Source organism: Medicago sativa, chromosome 8 (assembly GCF_051527215.1).
Source record: "Medicago sativa cultivar Bolivia chromosome 8, Bolivia_mono, whole genome shotgun sequence".
NCBI classification, from domain to species: domain Eukaryota; kingdom Viridiplantae; phylum Streptophyta; class Magnoliopsida; order Fabales; family Fabaceae; genus Medicago; species Medicago sativa.
The window spans coordinates 76,894,026-76,920,742 of NC_140756.1; the positions used below are offsets into that span (position 1 = coordinate 76,894,026).

Sequence of the window (26,717 nt, forward strand, 5' to 3'; positions counted from 1 at the left end):
TGAGTTTTATGCTTGATTAGATGCGAAGTGATATAGATTGTCTCCTTCGTATATAAGCTAGAGTGCCATACGAATATGACAAGAAGTGAATTGATTAGATATCTCTTCACATAGAAAGTTAAGCAAGCATATAGTTTACCTCTAGTGGGATCGTTTAAGGATCCGAGGTAGAAGAGTTAGCAAGTTTAGATCTAATACTCATACATGTATAGACCAAGACTTTAATAATGATGTAGGTGTCGTGTCCCTTGTGGTTCACACTAGGTTGGCTCAGGGGTTTTCCACTAGAGGAAATGGGGTTAGCCGTAAGGATCCCGCACGCCACTGAGGGAGTGCCGTTGGTTATACCTTAGATAGGTTTCCATCGGTTAGATAGGGATTGTGTTCGAGTTTACTCCGCCCGGGGCTTTTTGTAAAATGAACTCAGATATTATTTGTTTGTTAAACGCTAACCTAATGAATTTGACTATGCATATTTATTAGACATGTTTATGATATGTCGTAGAGCCTTGGCGTAGATCATCAAGAACTAGTAAGATAGCAAGATAGAATATGTTGTTAGACACAGCGTATTTATGCAATAGAGCAAGTAGAGAAAGATATGCCGAAGATGATCTTAGGTTTCCCCTAATCATCCGGTCTAGAGTCGTGTCATGATTATGTTATGCTTAGGCCTCGATACGTAGAGCGTATTCTTGGCAATGCGATTTTAGATTCCCCTTAACCACCATGACACGTATAAGAAGTGAAGCCTATAACAAGGTAAGAAGAATCTTATGACGGCTCTAGTATGCACGACCGTCTAAGTATGCAAGTCCCCACACACGTATAATCAACCGGCAGGTTGTATTGTAGACACGTGGTAACCGAGCTAGTAGCCGAATGGATGTCTCAGCAAGTGTTCATTCGTACCCGCTGCAGGATGTTATGGATATGCAATGATGCATTTATTATACTTTAGAAAAGTAGAGTTGTAATCTTTTTGTACGAACACATTTGGTTGTATATTATATTCATTCGAAGTTTTATAAGTTGTAAATTTTTAATGTATCCAGTACTAAACTAACGCACATGCTAAACTTTCTAGATACGTTTAGTATGGGTGTTACATTTGGTATCAGAGCAGGTCGATTCAGATCGTGCCTTGGGTCATTAAGTTACAACTAAGGTAGTGGGACCATTGGGTTCTGGGTAAATGTTCTAGTTGTTGTTGTTAGTTGAGCCTGATCAACTCAATTTAGCATTCGACGATTAGAACGGATGCCTGAGAGCTGAATAGGACCCAGGAGGAACGAAGTATGTGATGAAGATGCCATGGAAAGTGTGAACTCAGAAGTAAGGACTTGGAATGAGTATTAGTAAGGGTTTGATCGTGCCAGTAGGTGGCAGGTGAACTAAGCAAGTAGAAGTGTGAATCCTCCGGGAATGTAAGGCAATGTTAAGAAGGAACGTTTCGACAGCGTTGGATAAGATGTTAAAGATACTTCGTATACCCATAAGTGAAGAATTTGGAAATATCTAAGTATGACCAGAAGCTTCGGTAAGAGTCGTTGTTGGAACGGGATTGTTGTATAGAATGGAATTTTATTCTGGAACGTAAGTGCAAGGCTACAAGATAGGGAGAAGTCGACTTATGTTGAAGAAATCAGTAGGCTCTCAGGAATAGCGTCATGTGATTGAAGCTAAAGACTTGTATGTTCAGAGTGGACAAGGTTCTAGTGTTCGTGAAGTTGCGTTAAACGGCAACGTAACGAGGTAAGCTACTCGTAGTGTAAGAAGTTAAAGTTTTATGTTATCAGGACTAAAGCATTACTTTCTGACGTGCCGAGAATTGTATCGAATTAGGTTGATGCTTGCCATGCATATGTTATAGAATGTTTTATGATGTTGGAATGAATGATGTGCATTGGATTACTTGAGAAATAAAAAATTTATGCAAAGTATGTTTTCTAGAAAATTGAGTTGAAGAAACTCGCCAATAGCGAAATTTTCGCTATTAGCGACATTACTCCAGAGGATTTCGCTGATAGCAAACCTGGGGCGAAATTTTCAGTTTTTCCGAAAACTGTCAGTTCGTCCGTAGGGTCCGCAGTGACTATTGGGGGTTGTCTTCACAATCTTTTATGCAATAAACACTCTTTACAACATCAAGTAACGAATGCATATCACATCCTAAGGTTTCCAAAGGAAAAAGGCATGAGCAACCATTAACGAAATCGATTCGGTTCAAGGTAACTTTGGAAGTTAATGTATCAAGAGTCGAGAATGAGCTTGGATCCAGAGTTTAGAGGTTCCGGTATCTAGAGTGGACGTCACGGATGTGGAGACATGAAGAAAGGAGTTATAGTAGTGTGAAATCGCAAGGTTATTGGATTTTACGGAGTTCTGAGTACCCCTCGAACCTATGTTTTGTTTAATTGACTTGCTAAGTTAGGATGTTGATTCATAAAGTTTACCTGAGTTTAGAAAGATGTACGCAAATGGGTGATTGAAGTTGACATTTTTGAAATTAAAATGAAAATTTTGTAGGTACCGGTCTGTTACGACTCGCGTAGAGTGGGCCACTAGAACCAAGATTTGATGGCACGTATGTGTTATCAACTCGTTCTGTGATTTTAGAGTAACGACGGGGGCCTAGGTTCAGTATATGATTATATATATAGTGGAAAATCATCAACGTCAATGACCCGTGTGCTAATTTACGAAATTTTCTTTAAAAGAAAAATTAACGAGCAAGCATAGAAATGATTAAGCAAAACATAGTATGCGAGAATGCGAAGATACAAAGTTAGATGTTTAAGGAAGGTATGCCCGAGTGCAAGATGAGTCTACCATGGGAAGTCAGAAGAACGATTCATGGAAATGGTAAGTAAGTAGTACGAAGGATGTATACTATGATTTAAAATTGCTCAAGAACAAGTGTAAATATGGCATTGATATGTCCAGAGGTAAGTCTACCCTGAGATTAAATCTTACAAGCAAAGGGTAGTGCAAGGTTGCAGATTAGATTGCAACATAGAAAGTCTTGAGCAAAGTTCAAGAAGATATTAATGTAATGATAGAAAAGGGTGAAGTTCACTCGTCTCAACGGATCAGAGTATTGGTTAAAATCAATCGGTGGGAATCAGAATAGCGCAACGGAAGTTAATTAATGAAGTCGTGAAAAATAACCATGGAACATGGAATTTGGTAGTAAGAATCTTCGTGAAGAATGTTCAGGATAGTAATGCAGTTTTAGTGAGAAGTATTATGAGACAAGCAAGGAGTTCTCGATATGATAAGAAAGTATTGATGCTCATACAGTCAGTGATGATTAAGGTAAAAGTATAGAGGATGTATCTACACTTAAGTAAGACAAGGAAGACTAGAGCCACCACAATGAAGTAATTGAATTGCCTAATTATTGATGTCGAATGCGTAGAAGAGCTATTGGTTAGTCAGAAAGAGTATGTGCTATGATAAGGAAATCTTGCTTATGAGATATGTATGATGAAGTACATACCCTCTTATACCATCTTTGTTAAGTGATAACGATACTTGCTAGAATAATGTCAAACTATGAATTATAACTTTTAAAGTTAGGATTGGTATTAAGGAACTTGGGAACGATGTTGTTTTAAAAACATGAAATTTTACATTGTTATAACTAATGAGACGCGTCGTAAGCGAGCAAGCTCACTTAAGATGTACAGACTTCAGGACCAACTTGTTATAGTCAAGTTTGGGGCGAGTTGTAAAACCTTTTTCAAGATATGGAGACTCGTCCTGTGTTTCTGCAGTACCATTACAAACTTGGTTTTAAAATGATATTTTTCTAGTCATGTATCTATTCGTTCCAGGAACCTATGTACCAATGTTTAGAGATTTCTAGAAGCAAATGCTAGAACGAGTATCGTTATTAACTAACAAGAAACGATATTAGGAAGTATGCAGAAACTATAGAAGATAAAGTTTTATGAAGAAATGACAATGTCTATGTGATACCAATATCATACGGGATGCACGGATTTGTGCTTAGAGTGTTCAATGCAAGTGCAAATGGACTTAGTAGAAAGTTTCAAGAGCATGTGAACCGCAAGATTGGCTAATAGATTGTCAGATGAATCGGTGTAATTGATTTCGCCTCTCCAAGACAAGTTATGTGAGTTACCCTTGAATTCGGGTGCAAAGAGATTATGAAGAGATAGAAAGGCTTATTAAGATTATGATAAAAGATAAGAGATGAGTAGAATCATCAAGATAAGTATCATAAGTAAGAGACAAAAGTCGCAAGGTGCGGTAAGAAAGATTATGTATGCATGATAAGATGTATGCATGAAGGATGTTTTAGATGCAAGTGAGCACTGCAGGGCAAACCTGGATTCCAGTAGGACCTCAGTCTAAAGGCAAATCCTGAGTGTTTTAGACAATGAAAGGTTACTTAGATGTATGGTTAATACTAAGCGGATAAGTTATGGACCCTAGACAACCAATCCTCATGTAGTAGAGGTAAGTTCAATCACTATGTTCTGAGATAGTTCTGTGATTTTGAGGAAGATATTAAGAAAGAGAATGAGTTACGTGTTTGATAAGGAAAGTATACATCGAACTCTTTGGAGTGGTTTTTGATCAGATATTGTATAGCTGAAACCAAAGGAGGCAGATTTTAGTTACGGTAATTGGTAGATGATTTCTAAATTTCGAGGACGAAATTTCTTTAAGGGGGTAGAATGTAATATCCCGCCTGTCAGTATCGGAATATTACCAGTCGACCGTGCCAGAGGATTAAAGTTCATGGAAAGTAAGTGTAATGGAAAATAATTATTATGGAATGTCAGCTTAATACGAGTTAAGTATCAGAGTCGTATTAAACACGCTTAAGGCAAGGGCAATTTGGTAATTGCACACCAAAGAGATATTTATTTGATGTTTGGCCCAAAATATCTCACTTTCTCCTTTCCTTTCTCACTCTATGTTTTTGGGAAAGACTTTCCTCCTCCTTCTCTCTACACCGTCGCCACCCTCTCTTCCTCAAATCTTCCAAGACTTTGATGCCAACACTATCCATACTTGAGCAATATTTCTTCAAGATCATAGAGAAGTATGGAAGCTGGGTTTGTTTGAATCTCTCCTTCACCTCTCTAGAAACTCATTCCATCCCTTCCTCTCCATCACATCAATTCCTCCAAGTTTGTAGAAGAGATGAATCAAGCATGAATTATGGTAGCTTAGCAAGCAAGAAACATTTGAAGGAAAGGATTAAGGCAAGGTTTGGTTGAAAAGTCTAGAATCAAGGGTGAAGCAAAAGCTAGGGTTTGAGCTTGATGCTTGAAGAATTGCAAGAAACTTGTTTAGGTGAGTTCTTAGATAGTTTAACCTTCCTTTGGGTTGTGAAATTTTAGCAAGAAATCAAGATTTATGTTAGTTTAGGCATAAAGAGAATTTTAGTACCCCAAAGAAATTCTTGTTGATTATGTGTTAGATTGCCATGAAATATGTTTATAAATGCCTATATATGTTTCTGGATGTTCATAGTGCATTGCAGGATCGAATTTGACGAGTTTTGGGTCAAAATTGCAAAATCAGCACCACAGACCCGAAGAAACTCGCTATTAGCGAAATTATTTCGCTAATAGCAAAATTTGCCTGAAGAAAGTCGCTCCAGGGTCGCTGATAGCGAAATCCTCTAGACCAGCCAGCATGCTTTTGGCTTGTTGGCTCTTTGTGGGGTCGGTGGTGCATTCCGAAGCCTTTCTTTCGTAGTTTTACAACTTTATAACCCCAAAACAACATCTAAGCAATGCACATAACATCAATTGATCTTTGAATCAAGAATCATGGCAATATTAGCATGTACATCAAGGAAGAATAAGAGAGATTAAGCCGAATTACTCGGGTAGCGATGACCTAAGAGGGGAAATAAATGTAGAGCCTTGACATAACGTGTCAAGAACTAGAATAGCTTGTCAAGAACTAGAATAGTATGTAAGAAATAGAATGTTAGACATGAGTTTTATGCTTGATTAGATGCGAAGTGATATAGATTGTCTCCTTCGTATATAAGCTAGAGTGCCATACGAATATGACAAGACGTGAATTGATTAGATATCTCTTCACATAGAAAGTTAAGCAAGCATATAGTTTACCTCTAGTGGGATCGTTTAAGGATCTGAGGTAGAAGAGTTAGCAAGTTTAGATCTAATACTCATACATGTATAGACCAAGACTTTAATAATGATGTAGGTGTCGTGTCCCTTGTGGTTCACACTAGGTTGGCTCAGGGGGTTTCCACTAGAGGAAATGGGGTTAGCCGTAAGGATCCCGCACGCCACTGAGGGAGTGCCGTTGGTTATACCTTAGATAGGTTTCCATCGGTTAGATAGGGATTGCGTTCGAGTTTACTCCGCCCGGGGCGATTCAAATTTGAATTGTTGGTCACAGCTAACAATAAATATTGTTAGAGATAAGTGTTTATTCTCATATATTAGAGATCTACCGTCTTTCTTAAGCACACTGCTTATATGGTTGTTTCAATGTTTTAGATTCGTGACAACCACTTTTCCTTCATGCTCTATATGCTTTGTTTTGGTATCGTCACATACTTTATGTTATGATTATTTGTAGATAATAAAGTTTATGAGATTATTTTAACCGAAAATATGTTGTTTTTGCAAATATTAAATTCGCACTTAAGCAACTTCAGTTTGATCTTACCAAAAACTTTAGTTAAACCAGTTGTAAATAAACATGATCTAGAGATCACATTGCATATAGTTTTCATACCACTCATTTAAATTAATTTTTGTCATCAAGTGCTTTGATGTCGTAGTCGTCGGGATTTAGTCACGTTAGACATTAGTTACAACAACATGGTCGTCTCGTTATTGATGTATAAGATGGATCATGTTGTAACCTAAAGAAACCATCTTTTTAATAGTGATATAACAAGAAGCTAAGATCAACTAAAAAAATTGCGGTTAATCCTCACCTACTTAGCTAAGGAGAATGATTAATATGTATGAAATGGGCCATTAGTTTCATGCTAAACAGAACCATTTAATTAAAAAGTCAGATTTGATGTGTCCCCCAAAAATGTTTGTAGGATCTGTTTGAGTACATAGTTAGAGAAAGACTGAGAATGCAAGACATCCTCACATTCTTGATATTATTATTAGATACTATACAACAAGGTCATAGGTTATTCTCTCTAGTCTATATACCTCCATTTATTAGCTTTGTCTTTTGCATCCATTCCTTCTCCATCCACTCACTGCTGTTTCTGTTTGCCCTTCTACTAGCTATCACCTTTTTCCACTAATTTATATCACCTTTCACATCTCTCTCCGCCTCTCTACCTCTCACTATCACTCCTCTAAATTTCCTCTCTTCCAATTAGGGTTTCCTCATAGAGGTGCTTCTCCTTAGCTTAGACTACTTTCTCAAGGGAGGGGAAAAAGAGGAGCTTCTCAAGGATAAAAGGTACTTCCCTTTTAGTTAATTTGAATCTAAGAAACCTACATCACAAACAGGTAAAATCATGTTTATGTGTCTTCCTTTTTTTTTTTTTCTTTCCCTTTTCTCTTTTCCTTATGCATGTATAGTTCTTTTTCTCTGATTTTGTTTCTTTCAAATAAAGTAATAGTTGATACACACAACAAAAATGATATACTTTTGTGGGACTTTTCCATTTTTAAGTTTTGTATTGTAGCAATTGAACTATAATAAGCCAGATCCCTGACTCAAACTGATTAAATTTCAGAAGGTAATTATAACCTGGTACTTCTGATCATGCAGCAAAATTCTAGCAGAAGAGGAAAGGCAAAGTGTTGTTATATCTGTACGGTAGTGTATGTTTCCTAATATGGAATTAATGAGATGAAAACAACCTCTTAAACTTAAAAGACAAATTCAGATCAACACTTCACAAAAAATTTCATGTTTGAATGTTGAAACTACTTAAGAATTCTTTGATGATTTTCTCAGGCAAATGAATCTAAAATGGTAAAGAGAAAGAGGAAAGAAAGAAAATATATTATTTAGAAAATTTAAAAAAAAAACTAGGAAAGGAAAAAAAAATACTATTAATTAAAGTGATATTAATGACCATTTCGTCTCACTCCTGAGTGGATTTGAACTTCGTTTATTGAAGTTAATAGGTCAAACTTTAACCGTTGATCTCAAACCTCATGGACAATTTATATAAAAATAAATAAGAAAAGAAATGATAAATATAGTAGTACAATATGTTCCTCAAACGATTGTATCGGCCAGCATAATCTCTTTGCATGTATAGATGTATGTTAAAGATTAAGGAGGGATATGTAAATATTATTCTAATTCTAATTCATTAGGAAAGTTTTTGATGATTGGTAGTCTTATTATACCAAATACCAATATATATTTTGAAATTAGTTTTATTTTGATATATTCTAGTATAAACAGTTTTGATTTTTTTTACCTTCATCAAGATGATGTTTAAATCTAAAACTGCTTAGTGAAGAACTTGGCATGTTTTTAGATTGATAAAGAGTTCAAAATCCATATATGATGAAGTCTCTCAATATCTTAATTATGTGCAGAGAATTAATATAAATAAAAATGGCATCATCATCCAGCGCATACAATTCACCTTGTGCTGCCTGCAAATTCTTGAGGAGAAAATGCATGCCAGGTTGCATCTTTGCACCTTACTTCCCTCCAGAAGAGCCTCAAAAATTTGCAAACGTACACAAAATATTTGGTGCTAGCAATGTCACAAAGCTTCTCAACGAACTCCTCCCTCACCAAAGGGAGGATGCAGTTAACTCACTTGCTTACGAAGCCGAAGCACGAGTTAGGGATCCAGTTTATGGATGTGTAGGAGCCATCTCTTTTCTACAAAGACAAGTTCAAAGGCTTCAAAAGGAACTCGACGCTGCTAACACCGATCTTCTTCGCTATACCCTCACCGATATCCCTCCACCTCCTCCAGCCTCTCTTTCTGTGCCTCAAGGAATGATATCAGTCCAACCAATTCCACAAAGACAGTTTAGTGGAAGAAATGAAGGGCTTTATAGACAATCTCCTACTACTACTTATTCTTCTTTACCTTATTCTCTTCCTTGGACTGATACTTCCTCAGTGGATATGAGTGAAGGTGGAGGAGGAGGAGGAGGAAATCATATGTGAATTAAGTTTTGTATTAATCTATAATAACCCATCCAAGGGTTTATACTTTTTGAGAGGCATGGTCTGCAATATTCTTAAGGCTTGATTATCTTATATATGCATCTATTCTGAACTTTGGCTATAAATATGTAGCCTTAATTATTGGACTCTTTTATCTATGTGATTGAAGGTCTATTGTGTGTCATTAATAAAATTTATTTGTTTGCTTCTCTTTTCTACAATAGGAGATATATATCTTTAACCAAATGTCACTGATTAATTTGTTAGTGGGAAAAAAATTTGTTACAAGGCAGCAGAGGTTGAACTATAATCTTTTCGTATAATCAAAGTGGCTTTAGAGACTAAATAAGGTAGTATACATGCAAACTAATAATGTATGGCTACTAGTAGACCTCTTATTGTGTGTTCATAATGCAAACACTATGCATGTGCAATGTGAAGTGGATTGAGTTGACAAATTTGTTTGTCATTGTTTATGATGAAGCCTGTGTTTGGAGCATTCAGGATTACTTTTGTATGTATCCATAAAATTGATTTTGATAAGTTCTTTTTGTCGGAGTTTGAATTCCGAACCTTGCATATATACGTTGTTTCTATCAACTGAGCTAAGCTCACAAACACGATTTTGATAAGTTTGATTGTTCTAAGTAGAATTCATTTTGTTTTTTGAATTAATGTTTCTTTAAAATTAGAAAATCAATTTTACCGAATAAATTTACAACATGTTTGGTTTGGCTTTTCAGAATTGCTTTTATCCTCCAAAAGCAATTCTCCATGAAGCTACAAATTCTAGCTTCTAGCTTTTCTAGAATCAATTATAAACAGTAAATTGTATATTTTATTATTACAACCTATTATTTTCTTTTATTACCCTTTATCAATTATCCTTCTTTATCAATTCTCCTTTAGCTATGTCTATTTTAGTAATTATACATTCAAAAGTAATTTTGATCAAAATCATCCAAACAACATTCAGTTTGTTTAATCAATTCTACATAATTGTATCCAAACATAAATCAATTCTCTCAGAATCAATTCTATCAGAATCAATTTTGTCAGAATCAATTATATTCAAAACTGAACCAAACACACACTTAGTCGAAATCAATTTTCGTTATCACATAGCCAATCATGCACTAAGAATATGAGACCAATATATAATATTACTTTAATTGATTGAAAAGCCTGACCCTATGGTTTAGACCTAAGCTGTATATTCTACCTCTTCTTTTTTGTGGACCAGCCTTACTTTCATTTTCTGTTTTGAACATAATTAATAAATACCCTAATTAGATAATTATAAATCTAAACTTCTGTATTTTATCATGTGTAGAATTGTATGAACTTAATTTCATGTTAAAAAAAAAGGTCTGTGTTTCGTATCATAATCCGACAAAATATATATTGTGTTGCTAGATTTTTTTTTTTTAAGTAGTATAGTGGTTAGAGCTCACATATTTTAAATGTGAAGAAGTTGAGTGTTTGAGATTCGAATCCCGAGTTTTACATATAATATATAATATCTCTATCAACTGAGCTAAATTCACGGGGATGTTGTTGAATGAACTATTCAAAAAACAGGAAAAACGAGGAGTATATTTCTGAACTCATGTTTATGCTGCAAAGCAATCCATAGTTTTGAATTGTAGCTTTCATGATGTCCAAAGAAATAAAAAGGTAGGGAGTTGAATTTTGTCTTCAACATTATCTTCTGGTGAGAATACTGAGGCTGATCTTCATCCCCACATTTTCTTTAATCATAAAAAAAAAATATCTCAAATAGTAACCACAGTTTCTATCCTTGTTTGATTCCTCAACTCAATCAACACAGAAAAAATAGTAGTAGACAGTTGTTCATCCTTAGGGTTTTCCTTCTCTCTTCAAATATGTACCCTAGCTAGACCTTCAAAACTGTTACTATCTTCAACCACCAACACTCATTCTTCAGACAATACAGTGCAAATAGTATGCCCCTCTCATCCTTTTCCAAGACTGTAGCACTGAATTGACAACAACTTGCATACATTACACCAGAATTAATGATTGTGAAATATCAATTATTTTATCCGGGTAATCATATGAGAAACAAAGTGGCGTGGTTTCATTATGTAGGCAAATAGAACTTGAAAACCTTCTTAGACTTTCAACATATTTTTCATTGAAATTGACTTTTTATATTTTGTTATTTGTAAACAGGTGAAATTCTAAACAAACCCTGGTGAGGTCAGAGTCCCACACAAGTTGCAGTGTTAAAAAAACAAAATATCTTAATCAGAGTAAAATTAAAGTAGGAATGGAATTAGGGTTTTTTCCATGGAGAAAGTAACAGTGAAATGAAGCCTTTTATCTTTCAAAAGAAAAGACACATGTCCCTCACTTTATTATAAATTAAGGTTAATTAAGTTTTTAGTCCTTATAAATATTCACAGTTTTGTTTTTAGTCCCTACAAAATAAAATCACACTTTTTAGTCCCTGTAACATTTTCCTTAAGCATTTTAGGGACCAAAATGTTGATGGAAATTTTTGACATGAACTAAAAATGCTGATGGAAAATTTTTATAGAGACTAAAAATGCTGATGGAAAATTTTCTAGGGACTAAAAAGTGTGATTTTATTTTATAGGGACTAAAAACAAAATTCTGAATATTTTCAAGGACCATTTACTTAATTAACCCTATAAATTAAAATGATCAAGTTAAAGCTTTAACATTACCTTATTGTATAAATTTTTTGTTTAAAAGAAAGAAGGAAAAAAGTATAGAGGTTATATATATATTTTAATCATATTAATATAGCCATGATCATAATATGTATTTTTTAAGCAGCAAAATAGTATGCAATTAATTATAGTATGTGGGTACTCAAACTCAATGAGATATCTTAAACAATGAAGTCCCACACTAGCTTTCTACATCCTTAATAAACAATTCATAACCTCAACAAACCACTCATACATGGGTGTTCTTTTTTTGAACAAGATACATGGGTGTTCTTTCTTTTGCTCTTTTGGTACTAGTTGTTGTTTTTGGTCATTTTTTATGTTCTTTATCTTTGAACATTATTTTTCATTATTACTCAAAAATACGAAGGAGTAAGTTAGCAAGCATACTCCCACTTGTTTTTGAGTTTTGATCAAATAACTAATTCTCTCTATTTTTTTTTGACAAGTAATTCTCTCAACTTAAAATATGTTTTAAGCAAAGGATAAATTTATTTTAATTTTTAAATAAAATATTAGAAACTTGTTTCCTTAATGTTTTGTTATGTCTTACGTTTCTGAACTATGTAAAACAAAATTGTGCTAGCTTCTTAATTTATTTATTTTTGGAAAAAAAAAAATTTTCGTGAAGCAAGTTACTTTTTTTGTAGATGAAGTTACTTCTAGGGACCAAAAACTTAATTAATCATTTGTTTTTTTGGTGATGTTTAAATTCTCTAGCTTAATAAAAACGTAAAGCAGCACTTTTTTATAGCTTAAAAAAATACTTTTTATATAAGATCTAAGAATGCTGAGAAAATTCATAAAAAAAAAAAAAAAATCATTGAAAAAGTGTATGGGTATAAGGACATCACCGAAAAACAGCAACATTTTGAGGGGTGTAATAATGTTTTTGGGGGTGGACGACGTTGTCATGTTCCAACAAGAAACTTGTTTCTAATTAAAAAACAACATAAAATCCAATTTATAAATTTATCCTTACACTTAAAATTGTTTTAAATAGATAATAGTTGGGTTTTTGGTATAAAACAAAACCAGTGAGAGTAGGTTGTTAACTTAAATTCTTAAGTGAGAGTAGACTTGCTAACTTATTTCTTCATGTATTGTAGCAGCCCCCATATATATGGGTTATGATAGAAGACACCTTTTATGAAAGTGTCTTTTATCAAGTTACTCTATGAGCATTTGCGAAAAGACACCAACTTACTTTTACGAAGGTGTCTTTTATCAAAGTTATAACTAAAAAGTGAAAATCACACCTTAAGGTGTGACTTGATAAAAGACACCACCAAAGGGTGACTTGTAACATAACTCTATATATATATATATATACTCTTTCCCTGTGACAGCTCCAAGTTTCTAGCTCAAGCAAACCAAACCCTAGCTCTTGATCACTTGTTTTCTTTGATCACAACATTCAATCTTGTTATTCTATATATATATATATATATATATATATATATATATATATATATATATATATATATATAACTCTTTCCTTGTGACACTCCCTTCTTCCCTTTGCTAGGGTTTTAGGGAGAATGGTGTATAGCGCCTCCCATATCCGTTTTGAGATCTATTGCATCTATTGGTGTTTTTTCTCATTTGGTGAAGGACGCTCTTGAGTTTTTCATGGATATGCCCATTAAGTCAACACACAAACCATTGTGTGTGCAGAAAATCGTATGGCCGAATCTTTTTTTGGTTACTCTCCTACAATGGTTATTTATCAAGGTTTAAACCAAAAGTTCCATCTAATTAAACCTTAGAGAGGACTAAACTCTTCCACTATCCTACCAACATCGATATTCCATATCAACTGCTAATTCCTTTTCTTTTATAAGCAAAGAAATATATAAATAGAGGTACAAGGAGTACACTAACCCATTAATTATAAAATGGGAGAGACAAACATTTTGATATGAGGTGTGACGTAGATAGATTCGAGCAGAACAAGTGTACCCTTATTTTACTCCCTCCGTCCCATATTACTTGACCTAGTTGACTCCGTCACGTATGCCAATGCACAATTTTAAGCTTAAATTTCTTTAATAATCTAGTAGAAAAAATTAAGAAAATTTGATATTTTGAAAATATTAATCGAGACGAATCTAACAACATCTTATATGCTATATTTTGTTTTTATATATTAGTAGAAAAATAGAGTCAAAACATGTTACATGAATAGTGCAAATATTCTAAATAGGTCAAGTAATATGGGACGGAGGGAGTATCAAACAACATATTCCCTATGTGAAAGATATAGATAGACAATGAATCATATAATGTATCTAACCGTGAATAATCAATCCCTAAAAAAACGGTGATTTATAAATAATTTGAGTCGGACAATGTGTTGGAGTACACAATGTGAATTCTCATTTTTCAATAAAATTGAATCCTAATTCATGCGTGTTTGCGATTAATATGAGAAAGCAAGTATGCAAATTCAAATGTTGAAGGCTATTATGTTTGTCAGCACACAGCAAAAACAACTGTACATGTTACAATCACAGTTCAAAATGATAAAAAGTCAGAACCCAGCTCTTCTAACAATACACACAAAAGAATATGGGTATGAGGATACATTACACGAGGGCCTGGCAGAAGCTACCCCGGTTGATACAGTCACGTCCATATTAATTAACACTTCCAATTCATCACCACCCTGACCCTCGAAATCACCAAAATCCTTCATCCACTTTTTCTTTTTAGGAAATTTTTTGTAAACAAAACCTATTCTCATAACTTCCCCCATCAATTATATATACAAGGAGTGATATGAACACTCTTTTTCATAATCACTCTAACATTTATTTTCTTATTAGATGAGATTCATGCCGGTAACCCACTATAAAAAAGGATATCACATAAAGTGGTGAGACTCACATGAGTTTCATTTAATGAGAGAGTGAATGCTAGATAGTGTTAGAAAAAGAGTGTTCGTAACATTTATCTTATATATATATATATATATATATATATATATAGGGGTTTGCTAGAACACACCCACTAGTTTTTATGTGGGAGTGTTTTAGCAAAGCTACACCTTAGGGTGTAATTAACCACTTTTTAGTTATTTACTTGCTAAAACACTCCCACATAAAAACTAGTGGGTGTGTTCTAGCAAATGCCTATAGGATTTGCTAGAACACACCCACTTGTTTTTGTTAGAAGGTGTGTTATAGCAACATACACCTTAGGGTGTATTTAACCACTTTTTAGTTATTTACTTGCTAAAACACTCCCACATGAAAACTAGTGGGTGTGTTCTAGCAAACCCCATATATATATATATAAACACGCACAACGACTAAAGCTTAGTTGAAAAGTTGATGCATGTAAACTAAATTTTTAACTACATACATTGCCTTTCAACTAAGGGTGGAAATAGTCTAGGCCTAGCTAAGCATTAAAGGCCTAAGTCTAACATGTCAAAAATGTCAAGTTCTACGTCTGATTTACGGCGTCTTATATAGGTTTATTTTTAAGGCATGAGTTTGACATTTTGAAACTCTGATCGATATGACATGTTAGCATGTTTAAAAACTTATTTTATATCAACATCTTTAAATAAGTAGTGTGATTTAAGTCTAAATAGACTAACGAACTAATATATCAATATGAATAAACTCTCCTTTGTTTGATATTTAACATGAAATTTTAGAGAATTTGACTATACATTATTTAATTCCAGTTTATAATAATAAATTTAAATATGTAAAAAAATTATAATTAAATTCAAAGTTCACAATATAATATAATAATATTAATAATAAATAATATTACTCATATTTACTTAAGTATGTTGGTTGATAAGGCTAAGAGACATTTTTTTTATGGCTCGTGACCTAGTCTTTTTAACTAAATAAACTTTTAGAAAAGTCTAAATTTTCTTTATTTAAGAATAAAAATGCGGTCTGACCTAACCTATAGTATGCTAGGTAGCATGCTCTTGTACTTATTCATATCCCTACCTTCAACTATCATTTTTGTTTATATTTTATTCTAGAGGAAATATATATATATATATAGAGAGAGAGAGAGAGATTGTATTAATTGGTTTATTAGTTAACTAGAATACTATAATTTAATAAATAAAGGGTGAGATAGTAATAGGGGCAGATCCATCTCATGGCCATGTGTGGCTATAGCCACACATGGATTTAAAAAAAAAATAGAATTTTTTTAGTTAGCGATTGGAAATAATGAATTAAAATCAGTCGCAAATATGTCTAGCGACAGAACAATGACTAAAAATTCAGTTGCTCGAGTAAAAATCAGTCTCTAAAATATTTAGCGACAGAAATAGTGAAAAAAATTCAATCGCTAAAGTATAAAATATTAAAAATTCATCATTTTTTCGGTTGTTACTTATTTAGCGACATTTGAAATTGAAATGTATTCCTAAATCCGTCCCTGAATATTAATATGGGTCGGGGAAAAGGTGAGTATGGCATTCTGAACTCAATGTTTGTGTGAGAATGAATGAATGCAATTTTGAGAATCCATCAAACACATCAATCTTGTGTACACTCTGCTGCAGTAAGACGTAGAGAAGAAGCAAAGAGCAGATAAAATATTGGCAGGGCAGGGCAGGGCAGGGCAGGGTGAGGTTATTAAGAAAAGGACAAGCCATGTGAGTGTGAGGGGAGGGGTCCTGTAAGTATATACTATATCTCTATTTATTTATGCCCTTCATCAAATTCTTTATGTCCTCGTGGACCTATGAAAAGCCAACAATGGGTCCTGCAGGGACTTGTATCTTTTGCGTTGCATACTGGTGGTGGTGCTATAATGTACATGTACTTATAGCTTGTGTCATTAATCACATTAAGTATTATATATAGTCAAGAGAGACAACAAGTCTGTTGTTATGATGGTTTTTACTATTTACAGACAAGTATACGTGCACATGTGATGTGTCAATTTTAATTGTGTGTACCCAAAATATTCTAGACTCTGAAAAAGCTTGACTCTTCTATTATTTTCTGCTAATCAAATTAATTTGTCATGCATTCAAGATGTAACCGTGAGTCGTGATAACAACTTATCACCACCGGATTTTTTTCAACTTTGCCATGACTTTTTTCACTTTTGTTTGTCTCATTTAGGACGGTCAAATGGATTGGTGTAGCTTGCTTTACCCTAATTTGATGGATTTCTTTTCAGTAATTTTGAGTTTGATGACTTTGTTTTGTCTCTTTGTTAAGCAATCATTCTCTTTTATCAAAGTGATTTAGTTTAAAAGAAATTCTACGGTGCAGTTATCCAAATGACTTTTCCAATAAAGTCAAATCTTTTAAATCAGTTTGTTCAAAAACCGGCCTTAAAAGTCTAAAGTAAATAATGGAAATGTATTTTATTAAAGGACCAACAGGGAAGTGTATTTTACAACCCTTTATATTATGTCCAAATTATCAAGATATTACACTAGTAAAAGCACAGATTAGATGGTGCGATAAAACGGCTGAATATTTTTTAGATAAATATTTATATGAAAGCCATGAAAATGAAGATCATTTTTTATATAATGAATATAAAGGATTAGCTCAAGATTTAAGAGATAAACTTAAAGAATTAGCTAGATGAGTGAAGAAAACAATACACTCACAACCAGAGTCAAGGCTTTGCTTGACGAAACCAAGAAATTAAATGAGAGATTTGAGAGACAAATTTCTTTTCTTGAAACCTTACCTCAAATCTTTAAACAAAATAGTTTATTCACAAAAGATTATGAGCAAGGATTGGAAAGACCCCATGAAACTTGGGTAAATATGGAAAGAGATTTTCCATGTTATAACAAAAATGATAATCATAAATATCCTCATATATATCATTCTTTTAATCCTCAATTAAACAATATAACTGACATGATTAATTATCTAATAAAAAATTGTTGTAAACAAAATCTTTCTCTTCAAGAAGGGGGGAAGAATAAGGAAAAGATTGAAGAAATTGAAAAAACTCTATTTTTTAACTATAAGAAATGAGTATAGAAGAAAATATAGAGTATCAACTCGAAAAATTAGACCAACTTATGGCTACCTTAGACATAAGTGAAAAAGATTCCATTAAGGAAGAACCTGAACCTAAAGATTTAGAAGATTTTGTCTACGACTTTAGTTCTGATGATGAATCAAAAGACGATGAAAATTTCGTTAAAATAGAACAATTAGAAATGGGCGAAAGCTCAGGAACAAAAAGAGGACCCTCTTATAATTGGAATACAGAATTCCATAGAGAATTTTCTCAAGCTAAATTCCAAAGAATTCCTATGAATTATATTCCCAAACATAGTATAAATGATGGAAGTGGAATTCTAAATATTGATTGTGTTGACAATCTTGTTCAAGCCATAAGAAATTGGTATAATAAAAATACTATCCAAATACAATTAGATAGTGATTTAAAAGGTTTAAGCCCAAAACAGATTTTTAATTATCTTTTATGCAGAACAGAAGGTAATGCATATAAATTTCTGGCTGAAAAACCTGAAGAAGAACAAACTGCAGAAAATAGTATGGGAATGATCAATAAAATCTTTGAATGGCTTTTAAATGAATTCAAAGGATGGCAAGATACGGTAGATTCAAATACCGCCTTTAACACTGAAAAATTATGGAGAATAATGAATTTATCCATATGTAATCCTTGTTACATAGAAAATTATATTTGTGAATTTTCACAATTATATTATGATCTAAATAAGGACATTAGAGAAAACCAAAAGGTTGTCGAATTATTCTACCAAAAATTACCTATGTCAATGTCCCAAATAATTCAAACTGAATTTAACAGTGCAGTATCCTCAGGAACGGTTAAAAATACTTTAGGAGCTAGAATTTCTATCCTTAGAAATTGGATGCAAGAACAGTGCCTAAAGAAACAATCAAAACGAGATGCACGAATAGGATTGTGCTGTGATAGAATCCAAGGGAAAATTGGAGCATATGGTTGTGACAAAAATAGGAGAAAAAGAAAATATCCTAGAAGAAAGAAATTTAAAAGATTTTCCTATGATAAAAAGAAACATAGGAAGAAAAGATTCTATAGAAGAAAAAGGGAGTATCCTAGAAAAAATAAAACCTGTCCTAAAGGTAAAAAATCATGCACATGTTGGCTATGCCATGAAACAGGACATTATGCTAATGAATGTCCAAAGAAAGTTTCTAAAGAAAAGAAACAAGTTTTAAACATGATCTATAGAATAGGTTATGAACCAGTAGAATCAGATTCAGATTCTGATTGGGAGCAACAAAGTTTCTATGAACTTTGTACAGATTCCGAAGATGAGCAAAACCAAGATTTTGAGTAAAGGAAACCCTAGTGCTACCTTTATCAAAGTAAAACTTCGCAAGAAGGAAATTTTAGCCTATTTAGATACAGGCGCAACGTTATGTTTCGGAAAACGAAACATATCAAGAAATTGGGAAGAGCTACAAAAACCCAAAGAAATAATTGTTGCAGATAAGTCAAAACATCAAATATGGTTTGTTTTGAGAAACATCTCAATTACTATAGAAGGTCATGAATTCTTCATACCAACAATTTATCTCCATGATTCAAGATTAGATCTAATCATTGGGAATAACTTTTTAAAGTTATATGCACCATTTGTGCAAAATGTAAAAACTATTTCTTTACTTTGGAAAAATTTAGCAAACCCCAAAGAAAAGACAAAAGTTATAACTACAAAAATTATAACTAGAAATGAGATTATTCAATTAATTTCTGAAAATCTTATAAACCTAAAGAGTATTTGGGAAGAAGGAAAATTCTTTTTAAATCTTGAAGAAATTGAACAAAAACTTGATGCTGTATGTTCAGAAGATCCTTTGGATAAACTGAAAAATACAAATCATAAACTTGTTACAATTAAATTACGAGATCCCAATAAGGAGATTAATGTAAGATATAAAATGCCTTATTCGGTACAAGATAAATTAGAATTTCAAAAAGATATAAAAGAACTTCAAGAAAAGAAGTTAATTACTCCATCTGCAAGTCCACATTCAGCACCCGCTTTTTATGTGACAAACCACAATGAAATAAAAAGAGGAAAAGCAAGAATGGTGATAAATTATAAGAAACTCAATGATGCTACAATCGGAGATTCTTACAAATTACCACGAAAGGATTATATTTTACAAAAAATAAAAGGTTGTGATTGGTTTTCATCTTTTGATGCAAAATCAGGATACTATCAAATCAGACTTTCAGAAGGAACTAAGCCTTTAACAGCTTTTTCATGTCCACAAGGTCATTACCAATGGAATGTCCTTCCATTTGGACTAAAACAAGCACCATCTATATACCAAAGATTTATGGATAATGCTCTTAGAGGATTAGAACATATATGTTTGGCATATATTGATGATATTTTAGTTTTTACAAAAGGAACTAAAGAACAACATCTTAAAGATGTAGAAATTGTTTTAAACAGAATTTCAGAAAAGGGAATTGTTATTTCAAAAAAGAAATCACAATTAGCCAAAAAAGAAATCGAGTATTTAGGTCTTATTTTTAAAGAAAATGGCACTCTCGATTTATCTCCACATGTTCAGGAAAAGATTCAAGCTTTCCCTGATGAATTGAAAGACCGAAAACAAATTCAAAGATTTTTAGGATGTTTATATTGCCAATGAAGGATTTTTCAAAAATTTGGCAACTGAAAGAAAGATTTTACAGAAAAAGATATCTGAAAAGGTTCCATGGTCATGGACTGAACAAGATACTCTAACTGTAAAAACTATTAAAAGAAAAATTAAAGTTTTACCCAGCTTATACAATCCAACAGAAAATGATTTTTTAATTGTTGAGATTGATGCTGATAAAACAACCTGGGCAGGTTGTATGAGAGCTCTACCTAATGGTAAAACGATACTGAATCTTGATGATTCGGGAAACTATGTTGATGATGTAACCCATCAACAAGGAATGAAAGATACTGGAGCAACCCAGTACGCTAAGTCTAGTAGCTCGAAAGAGAAATTGGACAAACTATTTGATTTATCAGAAAAATTAGTATCAAAAGATACTAAGATTGATTATTCTTATGAAAATATTAAAAATAAGATAAAAGATGAAGATCTTTTACTTTGTAAATATGTTTCAGGATCATTTACAGATACCGAAACAAGGTATCCAATTCATGAATTAGAAACATTAAGTTGTGTTAAAGTTTTAACAAAATGGCAAATGGAATTAATTCCAACCAGATTTTTATTAAGAACATATTCCAAATATGTAACCGGATTTTGGAAATATGACCTTCGTGTCAATTATAAATATGGAAGACTTATAAGATGGCAGATGAAACTCCAACCGTTTCACCCATATATTGAATATATAAAATCTGAAAAGAATTGCTTTGCAGATGCATTGACAAGAGAATGGAAGCAGCTATAAAGACGCTACAGAATTCTCTCAGATAAAAACAGGAGCAAATTGCCTCTGCAAAAAATCGTCTAGAAACTCTTCTTTCTGAAGAGGGGGAGATGATATTAACAATTCAGAACCTTGAAAAACTTTGTAAAAAAGAAACATCAACAGTTTCAGAATCTAAAAATAGTGAAAACTGGGATCTGCTAGGTCAAGATTCTGGAAAATTCAACTACTATGTAAAATACTCAGCTTCAAAAGAGTCAAACACTCCAATTGAGTCAATAGAACCAAAAGGATGGAAATCTTCAACAACCCCAACAACTAACCTTGCAGATTTACCAAAAACATCTTGGGCTGATAAAGTCGAAGAAGATGAAAGAAAAAATGGAAAAGAAAAAGAATCCATTGATCAACAAACAAGCCAAAAGATTGACAGTCAACTTGGAGGCAAAAAGAAAGCTTATGTGATTTTTGATGGACCTATGAAAGGTATCTACCAAAACTGGGAAACCACAAAGTTACATACAAACGGCAAAAATGTCAGATACAAAGGTTATGAGACCCTTGAAGAAGCAAAAACAGCCTACAACGCTGTTTACAAGGAAGTTGCAACAGCAAACAATATAGTCCAGCCATCAAAAATGGAGACTAAGAAGAAAATATCTGTAGATAGAATTATCTATGGAGAAAGCAAATTTGTTAAAGAAGTCACCATTGGAGACTACTACAAAAACTGGAGATGGTTAACCAACTACTCAGAAGAATTAAAAACAGAATGTTTTTATCCACTACAAGAAATGTTGCATATTGCCAGGGAACAATGCCAGGAGCAAGAACTCCTGGCAAATTTGCCAGGAGCAATGCCAGGGATGCCCCTGGCAAAATGTCATAGGAAAATACGGGACCACTTTTTCGTAAACCAGGGGTAAGCCCCTCACAAATTTCCATAACCCCTGGCAAAATTTAAGGCCCAAAATCAAATTCAAAGAGGGAACAGGAAAATGCAGGCGTTGCAGTGGAAAGAACATGGGGTTGCCCTTGTTTATTATTATTATTACCCTTGTTGTCAAAAATATTCTGTCCTTATACTCTTCTCCCTGCTGCTGCTGCCTTGCGACTTCTTCTTCTTCTTTTTGCTTGAACCCCACTTCCCAATTCTTTCAGCTACCACAACTTCACCATCATACCTCCTTCCACCACACCACAGCCACCATTGAAACCCTCTCCTTCCCCTCTTCAAAAACTACCCATTTATTTTATCGATTGGTTAGATTTGAAAAACCCCAATCATCACCTTCTCTCTTAATTTCTAGTCACTATGATCCTCTTTTTGAGAAACCAAACCCACCATCTTCTTCCTCATGATGTTAGCAACAAAACCAAACCCTCTGTTTCTTTAATAAAAAAATTTGTATAGGTAAGAGGCAGTGTGAGGATGAAGATGAGAGGCAAGTGATTACAAAGAAGCAGAAGATAGATGAGGTTGTTGAAATGAAAGAGATTAAGGAAGAAACTGATTCAGATTATTTGAAAATTGGTAAATTTTTTATTTTTCCCCTTTTTTATTTGCTTCATTTTGTCAATTTGGGTTTAGGATTTAGATTTTTTGCACTAGGGTTTAGTTTATCATGTACTGTTTCTGTTTCATTTAAAAATAATTATGTAATGTTACATGGGTGAGGATGAAGATCGGAAGGAAGTGATTACGATGAAAGAGATTAAGGAGGAGATTATTTCAGATGATTCTGAACATGATAAGGTAATGTTATGACAGAAATCATGGCGATTGCGATACAAATTAATATGATTGGCTATTTAACACAATTATCTACCGTGTTTTCCACCAAATCTGGGAGTAAAACGGGTTGCTTTGCCTCGTGAAAAAAAACGTATATTTAGCATTTCAATTTCTAAATTATCAAAGCTTCAATATCATTTAGAAAAGAAGATCTTGTGTAACTGTTTTGTTAATTCTGGGTCTGATTTATTTTTTGCTTGTGTTCAGAAAATTGAAGCTAAAAACGATTCTGCTACTGGTTGCGGTCCTTCAGAATCATTGGATGATGGTATCTCAGATTCTGATTCTCACAGAAGCTCTGGCTAGGATAATGTAAGTACTGAGTTATTGACTAATGTTAGTGGTTGATTCTTGTGCTGTTATATATGTGTAAAGAAACATTGGTTAGTGCTTTGAAAATGAAAATCAATGGTTTTCAATGTTCATGCATAATTCAATGATGTGCTACTTAAACCCATCTGACTTCATCAAGAGTCACACAAGACTCATTAATGTGGTAATTTTAGCTTTTGGCCTAACTATGTTATTATTCCATCAGTCACTGAATTTTGAGTTTGAGGTTGGTTCGCTTACATTATACTTTCACTTAATCATCTTCATAAAAACCTTAAGCACACAAGTCTTTGCAGCATAGGGCTCCAAATTCTTTATAATAAACTTATAGGTTTCATAGTGATGTAACATGGTAGGCACGTTTCAATATTGCAGAGATAGATCTGATTTATATCAGATTGTGCTAACCTCTAAATAATGCACTGCTATGTACAAAATTGAATTTTTGTGAATGTCTTTTGTCTTATCTTGTATTTTGATGCTCATGAATCACTGAACTTGTGTAATTTTGCATTGTTTCATGTCATTTATCTATGTGTACCTGAATTTCCTGTGTTAAACTTGAACTAAACATATGTTATACCATCTTCCCGCATAGAACACATCGCAACACAGTTATGCACCACTGATGCACCACAGTTATGAGGATTCGAAGAGTTTTTGTATGCAATTGGACTGATACGGACATCTAATACTCAAGAGTTGAAGCACTTGATTTGGTACACATCCAATGGCAATGATTTTAAGTTAATATTTTCTTCCTTTTTCTGTAGCTATTTCAATTAATAAATCAACTTTGTTATTTACCAATGGAGTTCTATAGTCCCCATACATTTGTGTTGTTGCAATCATATATAAAAAAAATTGAATATGTTTGATGTCTCCGTTATCCATAATTTATTTTATTCATAAATGAATGATGTTATACTATTGTTTATATCTTGTAATTTTGTAATATGTATTTAGGTTTGTATTTTTGTTTTGTTGAAGTTAATTTTAAAATTATTTTAATTATTAAATTTTAATATTTTGATTTTTTAAACATTTAAAAAAATGTTTTTAAAAAAAAAATTCGTACACATTTTGCCAGGGGTTAACCCCTGGCAATTTCCCTGGCATGGTTTGAAAATGACTGATGTGATCATCTGCAAAAGCCTGCATTGACCAGAATACGTCAGTAAAGCATGCAATCATGCAGACACAGTTTGCCAGGGGTTGAGCCAGGGCCTGTGCCAGGAGCGCATTTGCCAGGAGCTAAAGCCCTGGCAGGGTCATTTGCGATGAGCAGATTTGCTGGTATTCTGCTCCTGGCAAAACTCCTGGCAAACGTCCATTTGCCAAGGCTTTCTGCATTTTGCCAAGGCTTCTGCCCCTGGCAAAATGCAACATTTCTTGTAGTGATCCTAGCAACAACGGGATAAAAGTAAAAGCTGTAACAGTTCCAGGCATAGGCAAGGAATTGGTAAGATCATTCTATGATTGTGGAATGATTAAAACAATGTATCTTCAAGAAGATGCAGGAAGAAAAATCCATGAACTAGAACTTCTTCCAAAAGATATAGGCGAAATCGCTTATAAATTCAACAATAGCTTCGCAAAAGGTAAAGAGTTCTTTTTATCTTTTACTTCAACTTATCCATGGTTTGAAGACGATGAAGTTATTAAAGCCAGACACTTAATCAAGATTGGCATTTCAAATCATTCATATCCAACAAATGATGGAAGAGATGTAGATCCAAGACCAGAATGTTTTCTGCATCAAATGGAAAAATTCTATGATACTCTCATTAGATTTGGATCAAAATTACCTAACTTCAGGGTAATTACTGCAAAAGAAAGTTTTCTAGTCTACAGTGACTCAAGGAAACAAGCAAGAGAAGAACACCTTCAGCAAATTCTAAAGTTCGAAGAAAACTTTAGTGGGCTTGAAGCAGACTTGGGCCGTCTACCCGACCCAATCCAACAGGAGTGCTGCCGACACTTTCAAAAATACAAAGGACACCAATGCAAGTGGTGTGCAAAAGACATAAATAACGTGGCAGACAAAGAATCGTTGTATGACAGTGATGTTTCACCAAACAACGAAGAAAATGTAGAAAATTAATGGGCATGGGACCCATTTAGAGATAAGCCTTATCTCTAAGGCAATTATGTAATATAATTTTCTTTGTCGTTTTCTTCTTTCTGTCATGTCATTTCTTTTCCGTGTGCTGTAAAGGAAAGAGACGTTGTGCCAACTTTGAAGGCCAACTTGTGAGTCTCTCATCCTATAAATAAGGGCCTCGAAGCTCATTTGTATTCACCATGAATTGAAGCAATATAAGTTATATCGTTTGATATGAGCTTGCCTCTTAGTTTTAAGAACTAGTGGTCCTATAGTGGTAAAACACTATAGCTGAGAATTCTTGAGGTAATACTCTGGAGGAATTCGCCCTGAGTTGGGAAAAACTCAACACAAGCAGAAAAAACTGCTGAAGAAATCAACTTGCTGAAGCAAAAATCAACCATATTTCTGAAGAAATAATCAGGTATGACTTTATTGCATATTAAACATGACTGAGATTTCATATTTTGAAGGAACATCTAGTTATTATGCTGATAGCATAATAGATAATAAAATAGAAGAAGCAGATTTATCATTAACTGCTGAAGAAAATTTTAAAAGAAAATTTAGTAAATTGAGAGAATTTCTTTCAAGAAAAAATATTCTGAAATTTGGAATAGTAACAGGAGAAGAAGCAATTCCTATTGAAACAACTAATGGGAAAATAGCTATATCTACTATAAACAAAGAACAAATCATAAAGAGACTTGAAACGTTTTCCGAAAACGAAAGAAGAAAAATTGGTTATATTCATATATCAACCATTCAATTCTTAATCAAAAGTACCTTCATGAAATGTATTAATTCACCTTTAGAAATAGCCCTAGAAGACTCTAGGATTTTAGATAAAAACCATGCAATGATTGCAAAAGGAAAATGTAATCTTAAAGATGGAAAAATAAAATTTGATATAAATTTACAAATAGGATTATCCCTAAAAGATATAGATCTAGATAGATCCATAGTTTTTCATTATAAAATGGAAAATCCAAAATTCATGAAAGAAGGTAATCATCCTTTTACAATTTATTATAGAATTAATTATGCTCTGAGTAATTCACACCATAGCATAGAATTCCTAGGAAAAGATACAATTCATATTGATGAGTTGTTTAAACCATTAGTTTCTTTGGAATCACCAATCTATAAAAATTTCGCAAGAAATAGCTTTTCATTAATAAAAACAGAAAAGAATCTGTTTGAAGAAACAGAAAAACCATTGCTTAAA

General features: G+C 33.3%; 1 protein-coding gene and 1 long non-coding RNA gene across 3 annotated transcripts; both read left to right on the plus strand.

Annotated features, from left to right (window-relative positions):
* Positions 1-7,134: 7,134 nt before the first annotated feature.
* Positions 7,135-9,368, plus strand: LOB (Lateral organ boundaries (LOB) domain family protein). Of its 2 annotated transcripts, none has more exons than XM_085735307.1 (2): positions 7,135-7,508; positions 8,559-9,368. In XM_085735307.1, the coding sequence occupies exon 2, from the start codon at positions 8,578-8,580 to the stop codon at positions 9,145-9,147; it is 570 nt and encodes a 189-aa protein (XP_085591433.1). In that variant the 5' UTR covers positions 7,135-7,508; positions 8,559-8,577; the 3' UTR covers positions 9,148-9,368. The 2 variants fall into 2 exon arrangements, with proteins under 2 accessions (XP_085591433.1, XP_085591432.1); XM_085735306.1 differs by having other exon boundaries at positions 7,138-7,458.
* Positions 9,369-22,319: 12,951 nt separating this feature from the next.
* LOC146901700 (uncharacterized) lies at positions 22,320-24,322 on the plus strand. The gene is made up of 4 exons (XR_015022006.1): positions 22,320-22,790; positions 22,930-23,013; positions 23,260-23,364; positions 23,984-24,322. It is a non-coding gene; the product is annotated as an uncharacterized LOC146901700 (long non-coding RNA).
* Positions 24,323-26,717: the final 2,395 nt, after the last annotated feature.

What these genes read in the sequence shown, in the direction of transcription:
- LOB (XM_085735307.1), top strand. Translation starts at nt 8,578, where the DNA reads ATGGCATCATCATCCAGCGCATACAATTCACCTTGTGCTGCCTGCAAA.